The 15,359-nt window shown below is 40.0% G+C and overlaps 2 protein-coding genes across 3 annotated transcripts; one reads left to right on the top strand and one right to left on the bottom strand.

Moving 5' to 3' along the window:
- The first annotated feature begins 1,282 nt into the window (after positions 1–1,282).
- Positions 1,283–4,779, top strand: rnf113a (ring finger protein 113A). Its single transcript, XM_054606803.1, has 10 exons — positions 1,283–1,452; positions 2,480–2,559; positions 2,655–2,750; positions 3,354–3,461; positions 3,631–3,740; positions 3,849–3,955; positions 4,069–4,158; positions 4,240–4,333; positions 4,408–4,514; positions 4,630–4,779. The coding sequence occupies exons 1-10, from the start codon at positions 1,347–1,349 to the stop codon at positions 4,695–4,697; spliced, it is 966 nt and encodes a 321-aa protein (XP_054462778.1). The 5' UTR covers positions 1,283–1,346; the 3' UTR covers positions 4,698–4,779.
- Positions 4,780–4,815: 36 nt separating this feature from the next.
- Positions 4,816–15,352, bottom strand: strada (STE20 related adaptor alpha). 2 transcript variants are annotated; one of them, XM_054606801.1, is made up of 13 exons: positions 15,243–15,352; positions 14,414–14,479; positions 13,881–13,938; positions 10,086–10,114; positions 8,604–8,706; positions 8,125–8,246; positions 7,776–7,884; positions 7,528–7,651; positions 6,848–7,019; positions 6,581–6,685; positions 6,089–6,342; positions 5,954–5,996; positions 4,816–5,781 (listed from the first exon to the last, which is right to left on the bottom strand). In XM_054606801.1, exons 2-13 carry the CDS (start codon positions 14,423–14,425, stop codon positions 5,626–5,628), a joined length of 1,287 nt encoding a protein of 428 aa, XP_054462776.1. In that variant the 5' UTR covers positions 14,426–14,479; positions 15,243–15,352; the 3' UTR covers positions 4,816–5,625. The 2 variants fall into 2 exon arrangements, with proteins under 2 accessions (XP_054462776.1, XP_054462777.1); XM_054606802.1 differs by lacking the exons at positions 10,086–10,114; positions 15,243–15,352 and having other exon boundaries at positions 4,817–5,781; positions 14,414–14,444.
- Between the last annotated feature and the right edge of the window lie 7 nt (positions 15,353–15,359).

Below are 15,359 nucleotides of genomic sequence, written 5' to 3'. Positions count from 1 at the left end.
TGCACAATTGAAACATAACAAATAACATTGATAAATTATATTACAGTGCAGGAAGAGGCAGAAAGCCCACTGGGCTTATTTGAAGCCTCCACCTATATAATATTTAAAAAAATCACAATACTATAACGAATACAAAAAGGAATATACATATGGTATGAAATATTGTTGAAAAAGCATTTTTACAAGATATGATTTATAATAATAATACATTATAAACAACAAGAAAACAAAGGGAAAAAAATGCAATCAGTCAAGATGTGAATGAGCATGAGTGTGTGTGTGTGTGTGTGTGTGTGTGTGTGTGTGTGTGTGTGTGTGTGTGTGTGTGTGTGTGTGTGTGTGTGTAAGTTCATATGTGTGCATTTATGTGCGTGTGAGAATAAGTCGGGTTTGATTTTGATAAAGGGGATTTGGGTTTGTACCCCTGCATTTACTCCTACACAAAAGTAATGCTACAAGTCCCTATGAATGCAACAACTACAGATTAAAAATACAAACTGAAACATGGAATACATATAATACATAAGGAAAGTAATTACAAAACAGGGGTAAGATTGTCTTTTAAGCATATTTTGAAACTTTAAAGACATTATACTCTATTATATTAATGCAATATTTCCGTAAGCAGTGAAGTCTTAAGTTTCAAGTTGTTTGTTGTCATTTGCACATCAATTAGGGAAAAGCAGCTGCTGGTTATGTCTCTCTCTCTCTCTTGGATCTCAGGCTCCCTCCAACAATGCTCAATAAATATTCATCAAAAGAAAAAGAAGATATAAAATAGTGCATATACTAAGATATAGGGATAAGATCAAAAATAAAGATAAAGATAAAGATATTTTTATTGTCATTGTAGTGATACAACGACATTTCGTTTGGTAGCCCTCAGCCAGCCAGCAGCAGCGAACAACAAACACAATAACAACAATATACAACACAATAACAACAATATACAGATACAAATACACAAAAGGAATGAAAACTTTACTATGTACAGCAGGTGAGTATTTACAATTTAAAATTTGTGCAAACAGTGCAGTGCAAACATTGGTTTTGGCAGTGCAAACAATAGATATTTGTGGCAGCCAAAGTGTACAATAAATGAATACAATAAATGTAAAGGCATCATCAACCGTGTGCATCTTCTGTAAGGACAAGTATATTCAATTTAAAGTACATTCAATTCGGTAAATGTTTAATATTAAGACCATGTTTTAGGTTTAGATTAAATATGGACTAAAAAGGTTTTCATTCTGCCCATCAGGAGGCTGCTGGCAAAGACTCCCAGACACCAGGGGGCGCTTTGTTGACAACCACGCTTATTTATTATATTTGCAGTGAGGGGGAAGATGGCGGAGTCTGAAGAGCCAAAAGCGGGTCCTTGCACTTTTCTTTTCAAAAAATCTAAAAAGAAATTCTCCGGACGAAAAAGAAAAGCAAGCGACAGTGATAAAGGTAAGGGTTTATCATACAGCTCATGTTTCTTGTGTTTTTCAGCATGATAATCCGCCGTGCTGCTGCTTTCTCACAAACTAGCCTAACTGGGAAGTGTTTTTTTTGTTTTTGTGTTCATGTCTTTAAAAACAACAATGCCCTTTACCTAATAAGAGCCACACGGGCCAACACATGAGAGTCTCTCTGTAAACTGGGAGCAGGGTTTGTGTTTTTCTCGTCGCAATTAAATACCATTTCCCCTCATTTGTGTTGCGTTCCTGGTCCCTCGGAATTCAGTGTGCTATGACATGTTAGCGCAGCCTGCATTGTTGTTTTAATAACACTTAATACATTCATTGGCAGTAGTTGAATAAGTAGCATATTCACAGCCTTTGAATAATAATAATAGTAATACCACACTGTAAAAATTCTCAAGTAAAAGTAAAAGTCCTGCATTCAAACCCTTACTAAGTATGTAAGTAAAAATCTGCAAAAAATATTCACTGTGCAGTAAAATTTTCCCTGTTGATGTTTTACTATTGATGTTTTTTGTTGCGTTTTACTGCTGTAGTTGTTCATGGTTGTGCTAATGATAACCACACTACACACTGTCGGGTGGTTTAATCTACAGCAATGCATCATATTCTATAAGATCATCATACATTGTGTCCTGATAGAACCAAGTTAAAAGTCTACTTTTTATAAGATCAGAAAAACAGCGCTGTATTCAGCTTTATATTGGTGCATTTTCCAGCTGATCCAGGAGGGTAATATAGTTTATTTAGCTTAAAAAGTATTATAAAACACACAAAGGAACACTTCATCCTTTAGTTTATCAGACACATTCTATATCATATATGTGTGGTTTTAACTGGACATGAAGGTGATGAAAAAATGGTAATCTCAAAAGTTACTAACAGAAAAACAACTACCTAAAATGTGTTGTCTCATCTAGGGTATTAGCCCCTGTGGGCTTGAATGCTTGCTTTTACCATTTATGGAGAACAGCATTCTGAATTTCAACTTTTTATTTTTTTTTGGCTTTCAGATGAAAACAGTGACGAGGATCAGAGCTCTGTGGTCAGAAGAGGAAAGAAGGACACTCGCGTCAACCCCATGATTCAAAGGGTACCCGACTAATGATGAGAACATTTCAAAATCCATATTTAATTTTTGAGTTAATTAGTGAGGTTAAACCTGACCCTGGTCTTGTCCCCGTTTAGACAAAGAAGGCGGAGAGAGAAGCATCTTCCAGTGAAAGTGAAGGAGAGAAAGAGGAGAAGAAGATCACTGTTGCCTACAAGTCCACACGGTCAGCGGTGAGTGGAGACTTTTTCTTTCATATCGCATTTTATAAGAGCGGCAGGAACCATTAAGTGCAATGTTTTAAATCCCCATCTCAGGGAAAGGGAATGAGAAACACATTTTTCCTTCATTAACTATTGTCATGGTGCCAATTAACAAGGTCAGTAACCTCCGAGGTAGGGCTGAAAAAATTACTGAAATTGCAACTACAATATCATTTGAGTTATCAGAGGGAAACATCATTTTTACATTTTTTTTTGCAGGGATCTGTACCAAACAAAGATGTTTTCTTAAGTCTGTAGAATACAATGTGTTGGTGCAGCTCAACAATATTTAATTTAATATCACATTCATACATTTTGCTGTTAATTATTGCTGCATTTTAGGGTTTCAAAATTGCAGTCGTCCGTATTGCGATTTCAATAAAATCTTGATTAATTGTGCAGGCCTACTCCTAATGTGGAGCTGCTCATCTGAATCCGTTTGTCAGAGCTCTGATGATTTGACGATTTTTGTGCATATATAGTCTGGTATGTTTTTCTTGAAGTGGCTTGACAGGAGTTTTGTAGAAATATTTCTCACTCTCTGCTATTCTCTCAATCTCGCCCTAAAAAAAGAAACCAGAGGGACCCGATGACATGGGAGCAACTGCCACCTATGAGCTGGACACGGAGAAAGACAATGACGCTCAAGCGATCTTTGAGAGGAGTCTGAAGATCCAAGAGGTATAGGAGATCATTTTTCATGGCACATTTGTGCAAAAAGCTTAAATTTAATCAACATTTATGAAGTGTTTCCTCATACATTTAAATATTTTTTTAGCTAAATACTCAGTATTATAAATAATGTTGACGTTCCTTACTGACTGGCTGATCATTATTTTTCATTCAACAGGAGCTGACGGGTAAAGAAGACGATAAAATCTACCGAGGCATCAACAACTACCAAAAATTCATCAAGCCCAAAGATACCACCATGGGCAATGCCTCCTCTGGCATGGTCAGGTGAGTACGAGGGCCAGACACATTTAGCACATGCTATCATAAGACACTCTTCACCTATGAATGTTATAATATAATCCATTAGTGTTGATACATGACATTTATTAACAGAAAAGGACCAATCAGAGCCCCTGATCACCTGAGAGCCACAGTCAGGTGGGACTACCAGCCAGACATCTGCAAAGACTACAAGGAGACTGGTTTCTGTGGTTTTGGAGGTGGGTCTGATGTTTGTACCATTTAAAATATCAAAGTCATCTGCTGAATGGCTAAAACTTAATAACTAACCATCTTCAGCATTAACTTTTGCACTTTTCTCTCCTGCTTCTAGACAGCTGCAAGTTCCTCCACGACAGATCGGACTACAAACATGGCTGGCAGATTGAGCGGGAACTGGAAGAGGGCAGATACGGAGCAAATGGTGAGTTCAGGTGGGGGATTTCATGTCAGTATTTTGTGTCTGTGTCAGCATTTTCCTGAACAATACTCTGCTGTCATCTAGATGAGGAGAACTACGAGGTGAGCAGCGACGATGAGGATTTGCCCTTTAAGTGCTTCATCTGCAGGGAGTCCTTTAAGAACCCCATCATCACAAAGTGAGCCTCGTTTCCTCTGCTTCTTCACTGTTTACTACCAGTTGCCATGTGTTGACCAGTTAAATATCTTTCAGGTGTAAGCACTACTTCTGCGAGGTCTGTGCTCTTCAGCATTACCGCAAGTCCAAGCGTTGCTATGTGTGCAACACTCAGACCAACGGTGTCTTTAACCCCGCTAAGGGTAAGTCGATTCCGTTACCTTTGAGATGGGGGAATAAACTCATTTTAAGAAATATATGTGATGGCTGGATCCTGATGATTCCTTTCAATCTGTTATTTCCCCCCCGTAATTCCAGAGTTGATGGCCAAGATGGAGAAACGTATTGCCGAAGCAGACCAGCCACCATCAGATGAGGAAGATTAGCCGCTTCTGGACCCTTTTAACCCCCCCCTTATGTGTTTGTCTATGTACATTTGGAATAAAATCACTTTTTTTTAAGACAGTTAACTGCCTCACTGCGTGGTACCATCAAGTTAAAGCACTAAAGTGAACAACGTTTATTGTTAAAAGTCAAGCTTAACATTTTTCAACACTAATGCTTTGCCCCCAACTTTCAAATGTCCATGCAGACAAAACAAGCACCAATGCAACATTCACTTCTGACTTAAGTAACATCACACCCCGAGTAAGTTCAAGAAAATACATACTGCTATGCTCTGAAGGTTAAACTTAAAACAGATGTCATGCTCAACCTCTGTGTAACAAAAGTGATGTGTAAAGCATGAGATGTAGTTTACATTTAAACACAGGCCGAGAGCTAAGAAATGCGTGTACATGCTGTTAATTTAGCTGACCCTTGGGACAAAGTTGGAGCTTTCCATCTGGTGTGCAGAAGGTTGAGTGAGCTGTGAGGACTGGTGTTCACCCTTAAGGTGGAGAGTATCCACTCTGAATATTTAGTAGCAGCTTCCCACTGATCCATTTTATGAGAATCTTTAGGTCTCCGCTACATCTACACCCATAGATTCTCCTCTGAAACCTCAGCATCGGCATGAGGAATAGAGGAGAGCTGTTATGTTTTCTAAACGTATGTGTGTGAAATAGAGAGAGGCCATCAGTGCAATGCAAGACTGAGCATATCTAAAAAGAACATAAGCGTGTGAGAGACTCCAAAAAAAGAGGCAAGATGGCTGCTGGCTTTTAACCTTCGTCTCTGAACAGCAACTCCTTTTAGTTTGAGATTTAAATTATTTACAACGGGACCATTACAAAAACACATCTCGTCCAGTATGCTCAGAGAGTTTTTCCCCATCAGAATCCCATGAGCATCTCTCCGCCTCATTCTCCACTGTCAGAAGTCCCAGTCGTCCACGTCCAGGTGGCTGAGACCCGACTCCAGACTGGCCAGTCCAGAGTGAGAGTCCTGCGGCTGGGAGCTCTCGAAGCTGGTGATCGGGGTTATGGGTCGCAACAGCTCAGGCAGCGCCTCTGAGGGCCGCCGTTTGATCTGAGAGGGGGGAAATTAAATAAAAACATTTGGAGGACAATCTTTAAATACTACTTTTTCAATTTTATCACATAGTAAATGCACAAAACAAAGCTGTTCTGTGTTCTTAACATCACAAAGTCCTGTTTCAACTAGAAGTACAGCAAGTTACAGGATCAGACATTGTCCACACCTGTTTGAAGAATGGATGGCCTATGAGAGTGGTAGCAGACGGTCTGGAAAGCAAAACAGGGAAAAATAATTATTAATCTTTAACAAACTACATGTCCTATACAATATTTAAGCACTAAGGAAGAGAGAGGCCGACCGTTTTTCTGGGTCTCGCTGCAGACACAGCTCGACAAAGGCGTGGAAGTGCGAGGAGAACGTCCGGTTGTAGGGGTGTCCGCCTGTCGAGGTGGAGGGCTCCCCGTTGGAGTGGCGAACACTTCCGGCTCCTGGACCCTCGCAGATGCCGGAGTCGGCCCCGGAACGAGACGGTTTCATCGACAGCTCCTCTGGTGGGATAGTGGTGGTGTCCAGCAGACACGGCACCGTCCCATTCAGCTTCTCCAGCAGCATCTGTGGGAGTGAAGAGGATATGGAAAGGGATTAGATAACCTAGCGTTTGATTTTAGGAAAATCATCTTAAAGACCTTTAGCTATCAATTTAGTAGCTCTATTCATCAATGTAAAGTTTTTAAAACTCAGAAAAGCTTAATTATACCACAGTTTGTCTTATTTTGTCACTACATTTCTTGCTACAAACAGATACTGTGATGCAGAGGAACAGGTAGGGAGCTGCTAGACATCTTCTGACCTGTGTAGCTGGCATGTCTTTGAAGGGCACGTGTCCATTGGCCAGCTCACAGGCTGTGATGCCGAGGCTGTAGATGTCTGACCGAGAGTCGTAGCCCTGCAGGTTCTGAGAAAAAGAACATTCACATGTGATATTTACTTCTCTATTTCACTTCTATTTCCTTTTAATTCTGCTGCTAAATGTATCATGGAGAACTGTTACTGTTGAACTTACAGTATTGCCTCAGTATTATGTAACACTTGATTTTAGAGGAATGCAGTACGGTACCTGCTGCAGCACCTCTGGGCTGAGCCAGGGCAGCACCTTCACGCTGTACTGGGGGAAGTCGTGGACAACTCTGGCCCTCTGGCCATGACGGATCAGACTGAAGATGCTCCGCAGACCCGACATGCAGACCTGTCCGCTGGCTGAGATCAACACATGGCTGGCCTTCACACTCCTACACGTATCCAAAGACATTTAAGACACTGAATGTCACATTGATCTCTATTTACAAGTAGAGCGGCATGTTGGTTAATCAATATTGTCAATTTATTGAAACCCAGTGTAAGCTTAGGAGCAGAAACCAGCACAAAAATAAATAATAATGAACTACATTATGTAAGACAGAGGTAAAGTCTGTAAATATGACATATGACTAAGTAATAATACAATGGGTGATTACCTTATGAAGTCGTTTTTTGTAGATTCCTAGTTACTGTTAGAATGTGTTTGTTGTTTTATTGTTGTAGCTCAATGTGGACTAGAACAAGGCTTCCATTATCACATTGGAGGATCTTATGCAATCTTTAAAACCTTGCAACCCTCCCCTAAACCTTATAAAAATAATTAGTTTGTCTTTCAGGGGAGAGTTTTAGTGTCCCACGAGAAACATTTAATACATTTTCCAAATATTTTTGATACAAAAAGACATACAAATTTATACCCAATGTGGAAGTGTATCTTACCGGTGCACATATCCCATGTGGTGGATGTATTCAAGAGCTTTGAGCATACCCAGCAAAATGTATGCGATGGTCAGCTCAGTCATCCCATCAGCGAAATGTGAGCAGATCAGATCTCTGGCTGACCCTGAAAGACCATCAAAGACAGAAAACCACGATCAGAAAGCTGGCCTCTATAAATACAGGCTACTTCTTAACTGTTGTTTATGACGAAAGGTAAAACCCAGCAGCAGCTTAATTAGATTTCTTACCATAAGCCATGAAGGGGGTGATGACCCACAGCTCATTCTCGGCTATAAAGATGCTCTTGTAGGGTACAATGCTGGAGTGGTGAAACAACTTTGACACATGTAGTTCGCTCTGGGAGGCAGAGAGAAGGAAATTATAAGTCAAGATGACAAGCAGAGAGAAAAAGATGATTCTGAATCCAATTAGGCTTAAGAGGTTGAACATTAAAGGAAGGGAAGTTAATGAGAAGGTTACATAAGTATTCCCTATGCATCAGTGAGATGACAGAAAGGGGATCATATTTTAAAGAGGAGAGGGGCAAAGACTACATAGGAGCTGAGTCATGGCAGAGTGATGGAATCGAATACAGACCTGCAGGTAGATCACCATGTCATTAGTGCATGGCTCCAAGTCAATCCGTCGGATGGCTACATGCTCCCCAGTGGGTCTGTATCGAGCCAGGTTCACCGTCATCAAGTCGTCCAAGCCCCGGCCTAAAACACAGACTTCATTTAAAAAAGCTTTCATGTCATTGTGACACAAGTGTCCTCAAGTCAAAGATGTTGTAAAAAAAACAATCAAATCTATAACATGGCAATAGTGCTGCGTAACCACTGTTCAGAAACTACACTGCAAAATGAAAGATCAACATTTGTACCATTTGGATACCATCCACCTTTGTGTCCTTCATCTTTTAATATAGGAGGTGCAGTGAACTCGTTTTTTTAAAGACAATATGTCATGTCACAAGCAGCTGTACTTTAACCAATGCTATTATATTACTAATGCAAATTTCTGCTAGTAAAAAAACGGAATCAGCCAAGTCCAGGTGTGTCTTTGCCTTCACATACCGATAACAGTGAGGAGCTCGTAGGAGCTGCTGTCAGGGAGGAAGCTGCCCATGGTGTCCCAACGTGGGAGAGAGGTCAGACTCTCCTCGCTGTCCTCATGGGCCTGGAGGTAGAGGAGAGGAAACAGAGCGACTGAAGATGGGCTGTGACACTTGACTTCACTTTACTTCAGTGCAGGACTGTGTTCAGGAGCTTGTGAGTGACTACCGGGGAGGGGGGTGGTAATACAGTATGTGTGAGAACTGTTACAAGATCAACCAAGGAAAGGACGAGGTGTGTTATCAAGGTGTGTTAAAGGGGGAAAAAAAAAACAGGAATTGGAAGACATCGGTAACACATACGGTCAGTGTCATAGTTATCAATATTTGTGAAACAGTAATAACAGATGAACTACTGCTCCTATAAAAACAGGATTATAAACATATTAGCAAATACATAAAGACAAAGTGTTGCCAAGCGTAGACATGTGAATCACAAACACACGTAAAGAAAAGTTAATAATCCCGGCAGGGAGGACTCCTGAATTCCATCAATTTATCGCCATTTAAATGATGTAAATGGACAGATTGCAGTAGCAAGCTGTGGAGGCAAATGAAGGCAAGCTGAATGAATACTTGGATTGTTTCCATGGTGACCAGAATGAAGACGCACATTCCAATTAGAATAGTGCACTTCATTGTGAATAATCGTATCCTACTGGCCGGAGGTAGCTTCAAAATCAAGATCAAGATCTGAGACACGCACAACTCTGAAAGAATCCTGACAGATAAAGCCAAGAGTTGTTCCATGTGTAGCCAGTTCTCTCTGGATTTCAAGTCCAACGGTGCTTTTTGCCACACGTTAACTTTACTCTACATTAAAGATGGCATGACGGCAAAGCCAAACATGCTGTGTTAGCCATTAACTAAGGGAACATCTGTAAATGTTGATCGAATAACTGTACAAACTGCTGGCGTGATCAGATTCAGAAGGGGTTGCCATGCCTTGTTACAAACTGAACACAAGGAACTCCATTAATCTACAGCCTGACATTAAAGTGCAACACTATCAGTTCACCATCAACACAACAGGCCGTCAGCAAAGACAGGCAGTGTCAAAACGCAAAAGAAAAACACTAGGCACAAAATTAGAGTCTTAGTGAGGTGACAAAAAGACCCCAAAATCCAAAACAGTACAGTTACCTGGAGCACAGCAAGTTAACAGCACACTGCGGACTCAGACAGGACTATTTCGATTAGACTTGTTTATTCTTTTTAAATCCCCAACAGAAGCAGTGGTGAGTGAGGTGACCTTCTGAGCTACGGGCGTGTGAAGCGTGTGTCATGAGCTAGACACTCATGCATAAGTAAATGTGCAAAGCCTCGGGGAGGAGGGGGTTGTGGATTCCGCTACATAAAAATCTTTGTGCGCACATACACATGCATGCACGCACATACACAAAGGGCATATTGGGGGTGATGAGGACAGGAGTACCACACTTACTTTCCTGTGAGAGAATCCCTGAGCTTGCTCTGGGGTAGAAAAACCACATCAATGACATAAAGACATGTACAAACACAAAACAAGAGAAGGATCTGTGTTTAGAGCAGCTCTTGAACTGGGATGTGCAGCATCTGGCACTGGGAGTTTGCAGCATGCTGCAGAATTTGATGGATGACCGAAAGCAGCTTCGTCTTTCAGGTGACCACCCACAAAGAAACGTAGAATAACCAATACAAACATTTCTCATGATAACTTGTGGGAATATGTTTAAATTGACACTGCACTGCAACCAAAAAGTGCTTACATCAGACAGTAAAATATTTTCTTGGTAAAGCAAAGAGATAAAAATTTAAATACAATCTAGCTATGCCCTGCAAGCTCTTTCCAGATGTTATGTAAGGCAATGGGAATACAGCATTGCCAAAACAGAAATGATCCACTTGAACAAACATGCAACATTGAGCAATGATCTGCCAGAAAGAAAATTAAAAAGAGGCAAAGCTTGCAATGAAATAAAGCACCCCGAACCGTTCCATAATACGCAAAAGCTTCAATAATGTGCCACAGATTAAACAGATTATTGTTGAGGCGAAACATGGCACTAAAAAGGATAAACAAACCAATATCAGCAACAAAGTTGATATCAAATAACATGATAAATGTATTTTTTTCAGGACACATTCTCTTGATCTAGTCCAAGACTATCCTAATTATTTATGTTTACTTTTAAGAACAGACAAACAATCAAATTAGCCCTGCAGTAGTCTACAGGACAGATTTATGACTGGACGGTTGATGGTTCAATTCACAGGCTACTGGGAAAAGCTTAGTGGCAAAAAGTGAATAAGAACCTCTCTCACCTACAGTGGGTACGGAAAGTATTCAGACCCCTTTAAATTTTTCACCCTTTGTTTCATTGCAGCCATTTGCTAAAATCGAAAAAGTTCATTTTTTTTCGCATTAATGTACACTCAGCAACCCATCTTGACAGAAAAAAACAGAAATGTAGAAATTTTTGCAAATTTATTAAAAAAGAAAAACTGAAATATCACATGGTCATAAGTATTCAGACCCTTTGCTCAGTATTGAGTAGAAGCACCCTTTTGAGCTAGTACAGCCATGAGTCTTCTTGGGAATGATGCAACAAGTTTCTCACACCTGGATTTGGGGATCCTCTGCCATTCTTCCTTGCAGATCCTCTCCAGTTCTGTCAGGTTGGATGGTGAACGTTGGTGGACAGCCATTTTCAGGTCTCTCCAGAGATGCTCAATTGGGTTTAGGTCAGGGCTCTGGCTGGGCCAGTCAAGAATGGTCACAGACTTGTTCCCAAGCCACTCCTTTGTTATTTTAGCTGTGTGCTTCGGGTCATTGTCTTGTTGGAAGGTGAACCTTCGGCCCAGTCTGAGGTCCTGAGCACTCTGGAGGAGGTTTTCTTCCAGGATATCTCTGTACTTGGCCGCATTCATCTTTCCTTCAATTGCAACCAGTCGTCCTGTCCCTGCAGCTGAAAAACACCCCCATAGCATGATGCTGCCACCACCATGTTTCACTGTTGGGATTGTATTGGGCAGGTGATGAGCAGTGCCTGGTTTTCTCCACACATACCGCTTAGAATTAACGCCAAAAAGTTCAATCTTGGTCTCATCAGACCAGAGAATCTTATTTCTCATAGTTTGGGAGTCCTCCATGTGTTTTTTGGCAAACTCTATGCGGGCTTTCATATGTCTTGCACTGAGGAGAGGCTTCCGTCAGGCCACTCTGCCATAAAGCCCCGACTGGTGGAGGGCTGCAGTGATAGTTGACTTTGTGGAACTTTCTCCCATCTCCCTACTGCATCTCTGGAGCTCAGCCACAGTGATCTTTGGGTTCTTCTTTACCTCTCTCACCAAGGCTCTTCTCCCACGATTGCTCAGTTTGGCTGGACGGCCAGGTCTAGGAAGAGTTCTGGTCATCCCATACTTCTTCCATTTAAGGATTATGGAGGCCACTGTGCTCTTAGGAACCTTGAGTGCTGCAGAAATTCTTTTGTAACCTTGGCCAGATCTGTGCCTTGCCACAATTCTGTCTCTGAGCTCCTTGGGCAGTTCCTTCGACCTCATGATTCTCATTTGTTCTGACATGCACTGTGAGCTGTAAGGTCTTATATAGACAGGTGTGTGCCTTTCCTAATCAAGTCCAATCAGTTTAATTAAACACAGCTGGACTCCAATGAAGGAGTAGAACCATCTCAAGGAGGATCAGAAGAAATGGACAGCATGTGAGTTAAATATGAGTGTCACAGCAAAGGGTCTGAATACTTATGACCATGTGATATTTCAGTTTTTCTTTTTTAATAAATTTGCAAAAATTTCTACATTTCTGTTTTTTTCTGTCAAGATGGGTTGCTGAGTGTACATTAATGCGAAAAAAAAATGAACTTTTTCGATTTTAGCAAATGGCTGCAATGAAACAAAGAGTGAAAAATGTAAAGGGGTCTGAATACTTTCCGTACCCACTGTACTTCAAAACAGGCAGAATGTCAGACACTAAACCTTCTGAATCTGCATAGTTATGGTGTTCAAGGTTTCAAGAACACTGTCAGTCATTTTCTGTGTGTAGTGATAGTCTTTGGATCCACCCCACAATTTTCAGCAGGAAGAGCTTTGACCTTCTCTTCATGGGAGTTTCGTAGATGTGAAGGATTTGTTTTGCGCTGTCTGGAGCTGGTACACTACATTCCAAACCATAATAGGTCAAAATAAGCATAGACACATGTCTTGTGATAAAAAAAATGTTATGTAAATACTGTAGCAACAAAAATGAGAAGCCAATGATCATGAAAGAATGTGCCTCAGTGATAGTCTTAACCTCTAACAACCGGCTCGCTTTGCACTATTTCAGCACATAATGACGAAAACTGTTGTATGTGAACAAGTTAGTAGTGCAGAGGTGAGATTAATTCACTGAGAAAGTTTAATACTGATTAAAACAAAGATGCCCTGCTGCTTCTGACAAAAGTATGGGATATAAAACTCTCGATTTTGATTACCTGAAACAGCATAATAACACTGTAGAAGTTTCTTACATCATGTGTAACTCTTGATATAGATTCTTGTCAACTTGGACTGATATTATGCTGAAATTACATGGTAGCATGTAGGAGATACATACACAAATGTATATCCTATTTGCATTTACTACTGATGTGAAAGGTTTTCCCAGTTATCAGCTCACATGTATAGTAATTCCAATATAGCATCAGTGCAAAAGTAAAGCTCGAAAACCTGCACAAACTGCTATCTCTATAGCTCTGCAACAACCTGAACTCTATACTTTGTTGTATCAAAATATTATATCAAACTCAGAATTTATAGCCCCAAATCAAATGTTAAAACACATAAGTTACCACAAGAGGGATGAACTCAAATTTTGGTATAATGGCAAATTAAATATATTTGACGGACAAAAACAAGTATGCAACCTTTTCACATGCAAGTTAAACACATTCAGAAGAAGCATTAAATAAAATGGCACAGACCTTTTATACAAGACATTAATTACAGACTGATTTGTTTGTGCCATCCTCTGATAAATCATTGTAGCTAACAGAAAGAAGGCTGCAGTAACACTTAAGACTTTCAGAATTGTAACCCGAGGATGACATCTGAGAAGCAAAGCAAAGCACTCACTTAGATCAAAGCTTCAACTAGAGCAGATATTTGTTTTCAGTTTGTGCTCATTAAGATCCTAATGTGTAAGCAGTGGCTTGGGAATGTTGAACCATTTTGTTGTATCTCAGTATGCTTTGGAACTCACCTCCAAATAAGTCCAAATCCCGCAGGCTCTCCACACTCAGTTTCTCAGATACCCAACGCTGACAGACACGGAAGGTTATCAACAGACATGGAGAGAAGAGAGAAAAATGCAAGCAGGAATAAAGAAACGTCCCACAGAAACACATTCAAAGCTGTTGAATGATTATAATTCATGCTGATTTCTTAATTTCCAGCTGTTAAAGTTTTCTGTCTCTTGTGTAAAAGAGAAAGTCATAGAAAGCTAAAAATTAAAAAGGTCCAGCAATATGCAGCCTGTCTAAGCAGTGCTGAGTGAATAGGAAAAGTGGTCCCCATAAGAACTTTTTAAAGATCACTGTATGTTATAGTCTTGTCATAACAAAAAAAAAGCTGTCATATATATGTGATTATAGTTTGATTTCCATTATACGGATTAAGTTTCAATTAAAATATTGATTAAAAACCAAGAAGTAGTGTAGATGTAATCCTAGCTTTAGGATTACACTTGCCTTGAAAGCCTATGTCTAAAATTAGAGGTACTTGGCAAACACTTACAAGAAAAGACATGGATCCTCTTGAGTGGGTTACATATGAAAAGCTGAAAACACATCCACGGAAATCCTGTAAAGACAGACGAAAAAGCTATATAAATCAGAATTTTACAGAATATATATCCACATACATAACAAAACAAACAAAGCAAATACTACAAGAGTATACCTTCTATCATTCCTTGTTTATCTATTTGTACTCCATTCGTAACACATATATTGGTAGCACTGAATCTGATGAGGACTAAACTCTAGCTGATTCATCAGTGCCGATGAGAGCAATTACAATTATTACACTTTTAGAATTATTTAATTGAATAAAACGATAGGCTGAAAAATAGCACAAATCTGCGTAGAACAAAACATACTTGAAATTCTCAGTGATAATCACTGAAATGACGGAAATTATTGTTTTGGCACATAACCAAACACATTATCTCTAAACCTCGTATTTTAAAGTATAGTCTCTTGTATATCAAAGTGGAGTCCATCAGCCAGATAATCTCAGTAGTCAGTGTTGGCTTTGGGTGATGATCATCTGTATTCATGCAGACTTGGAGGTTGAAACAAATCAACATTCAATGTATTATAATGTTGGCTACAGAGAGGTTGACTTCCAATGATAGCAAGCGAAGTAACGTGGATCCAAACACACCGAAAAACAACCAAATATCTCATTGATAGCTGTTAAATCACACATTTAGCTCGGCTATTCCTAATGGCTTGCTAATGAAAGGGCGCAGCATGGCTAGTAGATTAACGTTACCGTTTGCTAAAGCGCCTTTTTTTTTAGCAAAATGAAATGGCATTATTTTAATGTCTTAAGAACTCACCTATATAGTGTTCAGAACAGCAATGCCTGCCTGGAGAAAATACTATATTTTAGGATAACTTATTCAGCTAGCATCCCTTCCCAGCGGGTTGTTTTTGGCAGCTCTCTCCGATACGCT

Source organism: Anoplopoma fimbria, chromosome 11 (genome assembly GCF_027596085.1).
Source record: "Anoplopoma fimbria isolate UVic2021 breed Golden Eagle Sablefish chromosome 11, Afim_UVic_2022, whole genome shotgun sequence".
In the NCBI taxonomy this organism is placed as follows: domain Eukaryota; kingdom Metazoa; phylum Chordata; class Actinopteri; order Perciformes; family Anoplopomatidae; genus Anoplopoma; species Anoplopoma fimbria.
Note: the sequence above shows the minus strand (reverse complement) of the source record. Positions and strands in the feature narration are given on the sequence as shown.

What these genes read in the sequence shown, in the direction of transcription:
- rnf113a (XM_054606803.1), top strand. Translation starts at nt 1,347, where the DNA reads ATGGCGGAGTCTGAAGAGCCAAAAGCGGGTCCTTGCACTTTTCTTTTC. An exon ending in ACAAGTCCACACGGTCAGCG is followed by an intron (nt 2,751 to 3,353) that starts GTGAGTGGAGAC and finishes CCCTAAAAAAAG; the next exon opens with AAACCAGAGGGACCCGATGA. An exon ending in AAGAACCCCATCATCACAAA is followed by an intron (nt 4,334 to 4,407) that starts GTGAGCCTCGTT and finishes AATATCTTTCAG; the next exon opens with GTGTAAGCACTACTTCTGCG.
- strada (XM_054606801.1), bottom strand. An exon ending in CACCCCCTTCATGGCTTATG is followed by an intron (nt 7,652 to 7,775) that starts GTAAGAAATCTA and finishes ATGGTCTTTCAG; the next exon opens with GGTCAGCCAGAGATCTGATC. An exon ending in GCCCAGAGGTGCTGCAGCAG is followed by an intron (nt 6,686 to 6,847) that starts GTACCGTACTGC and finishes TCTTTTTCTCAG; the next exon opens with AACCTGCAGGGCTACGACTC.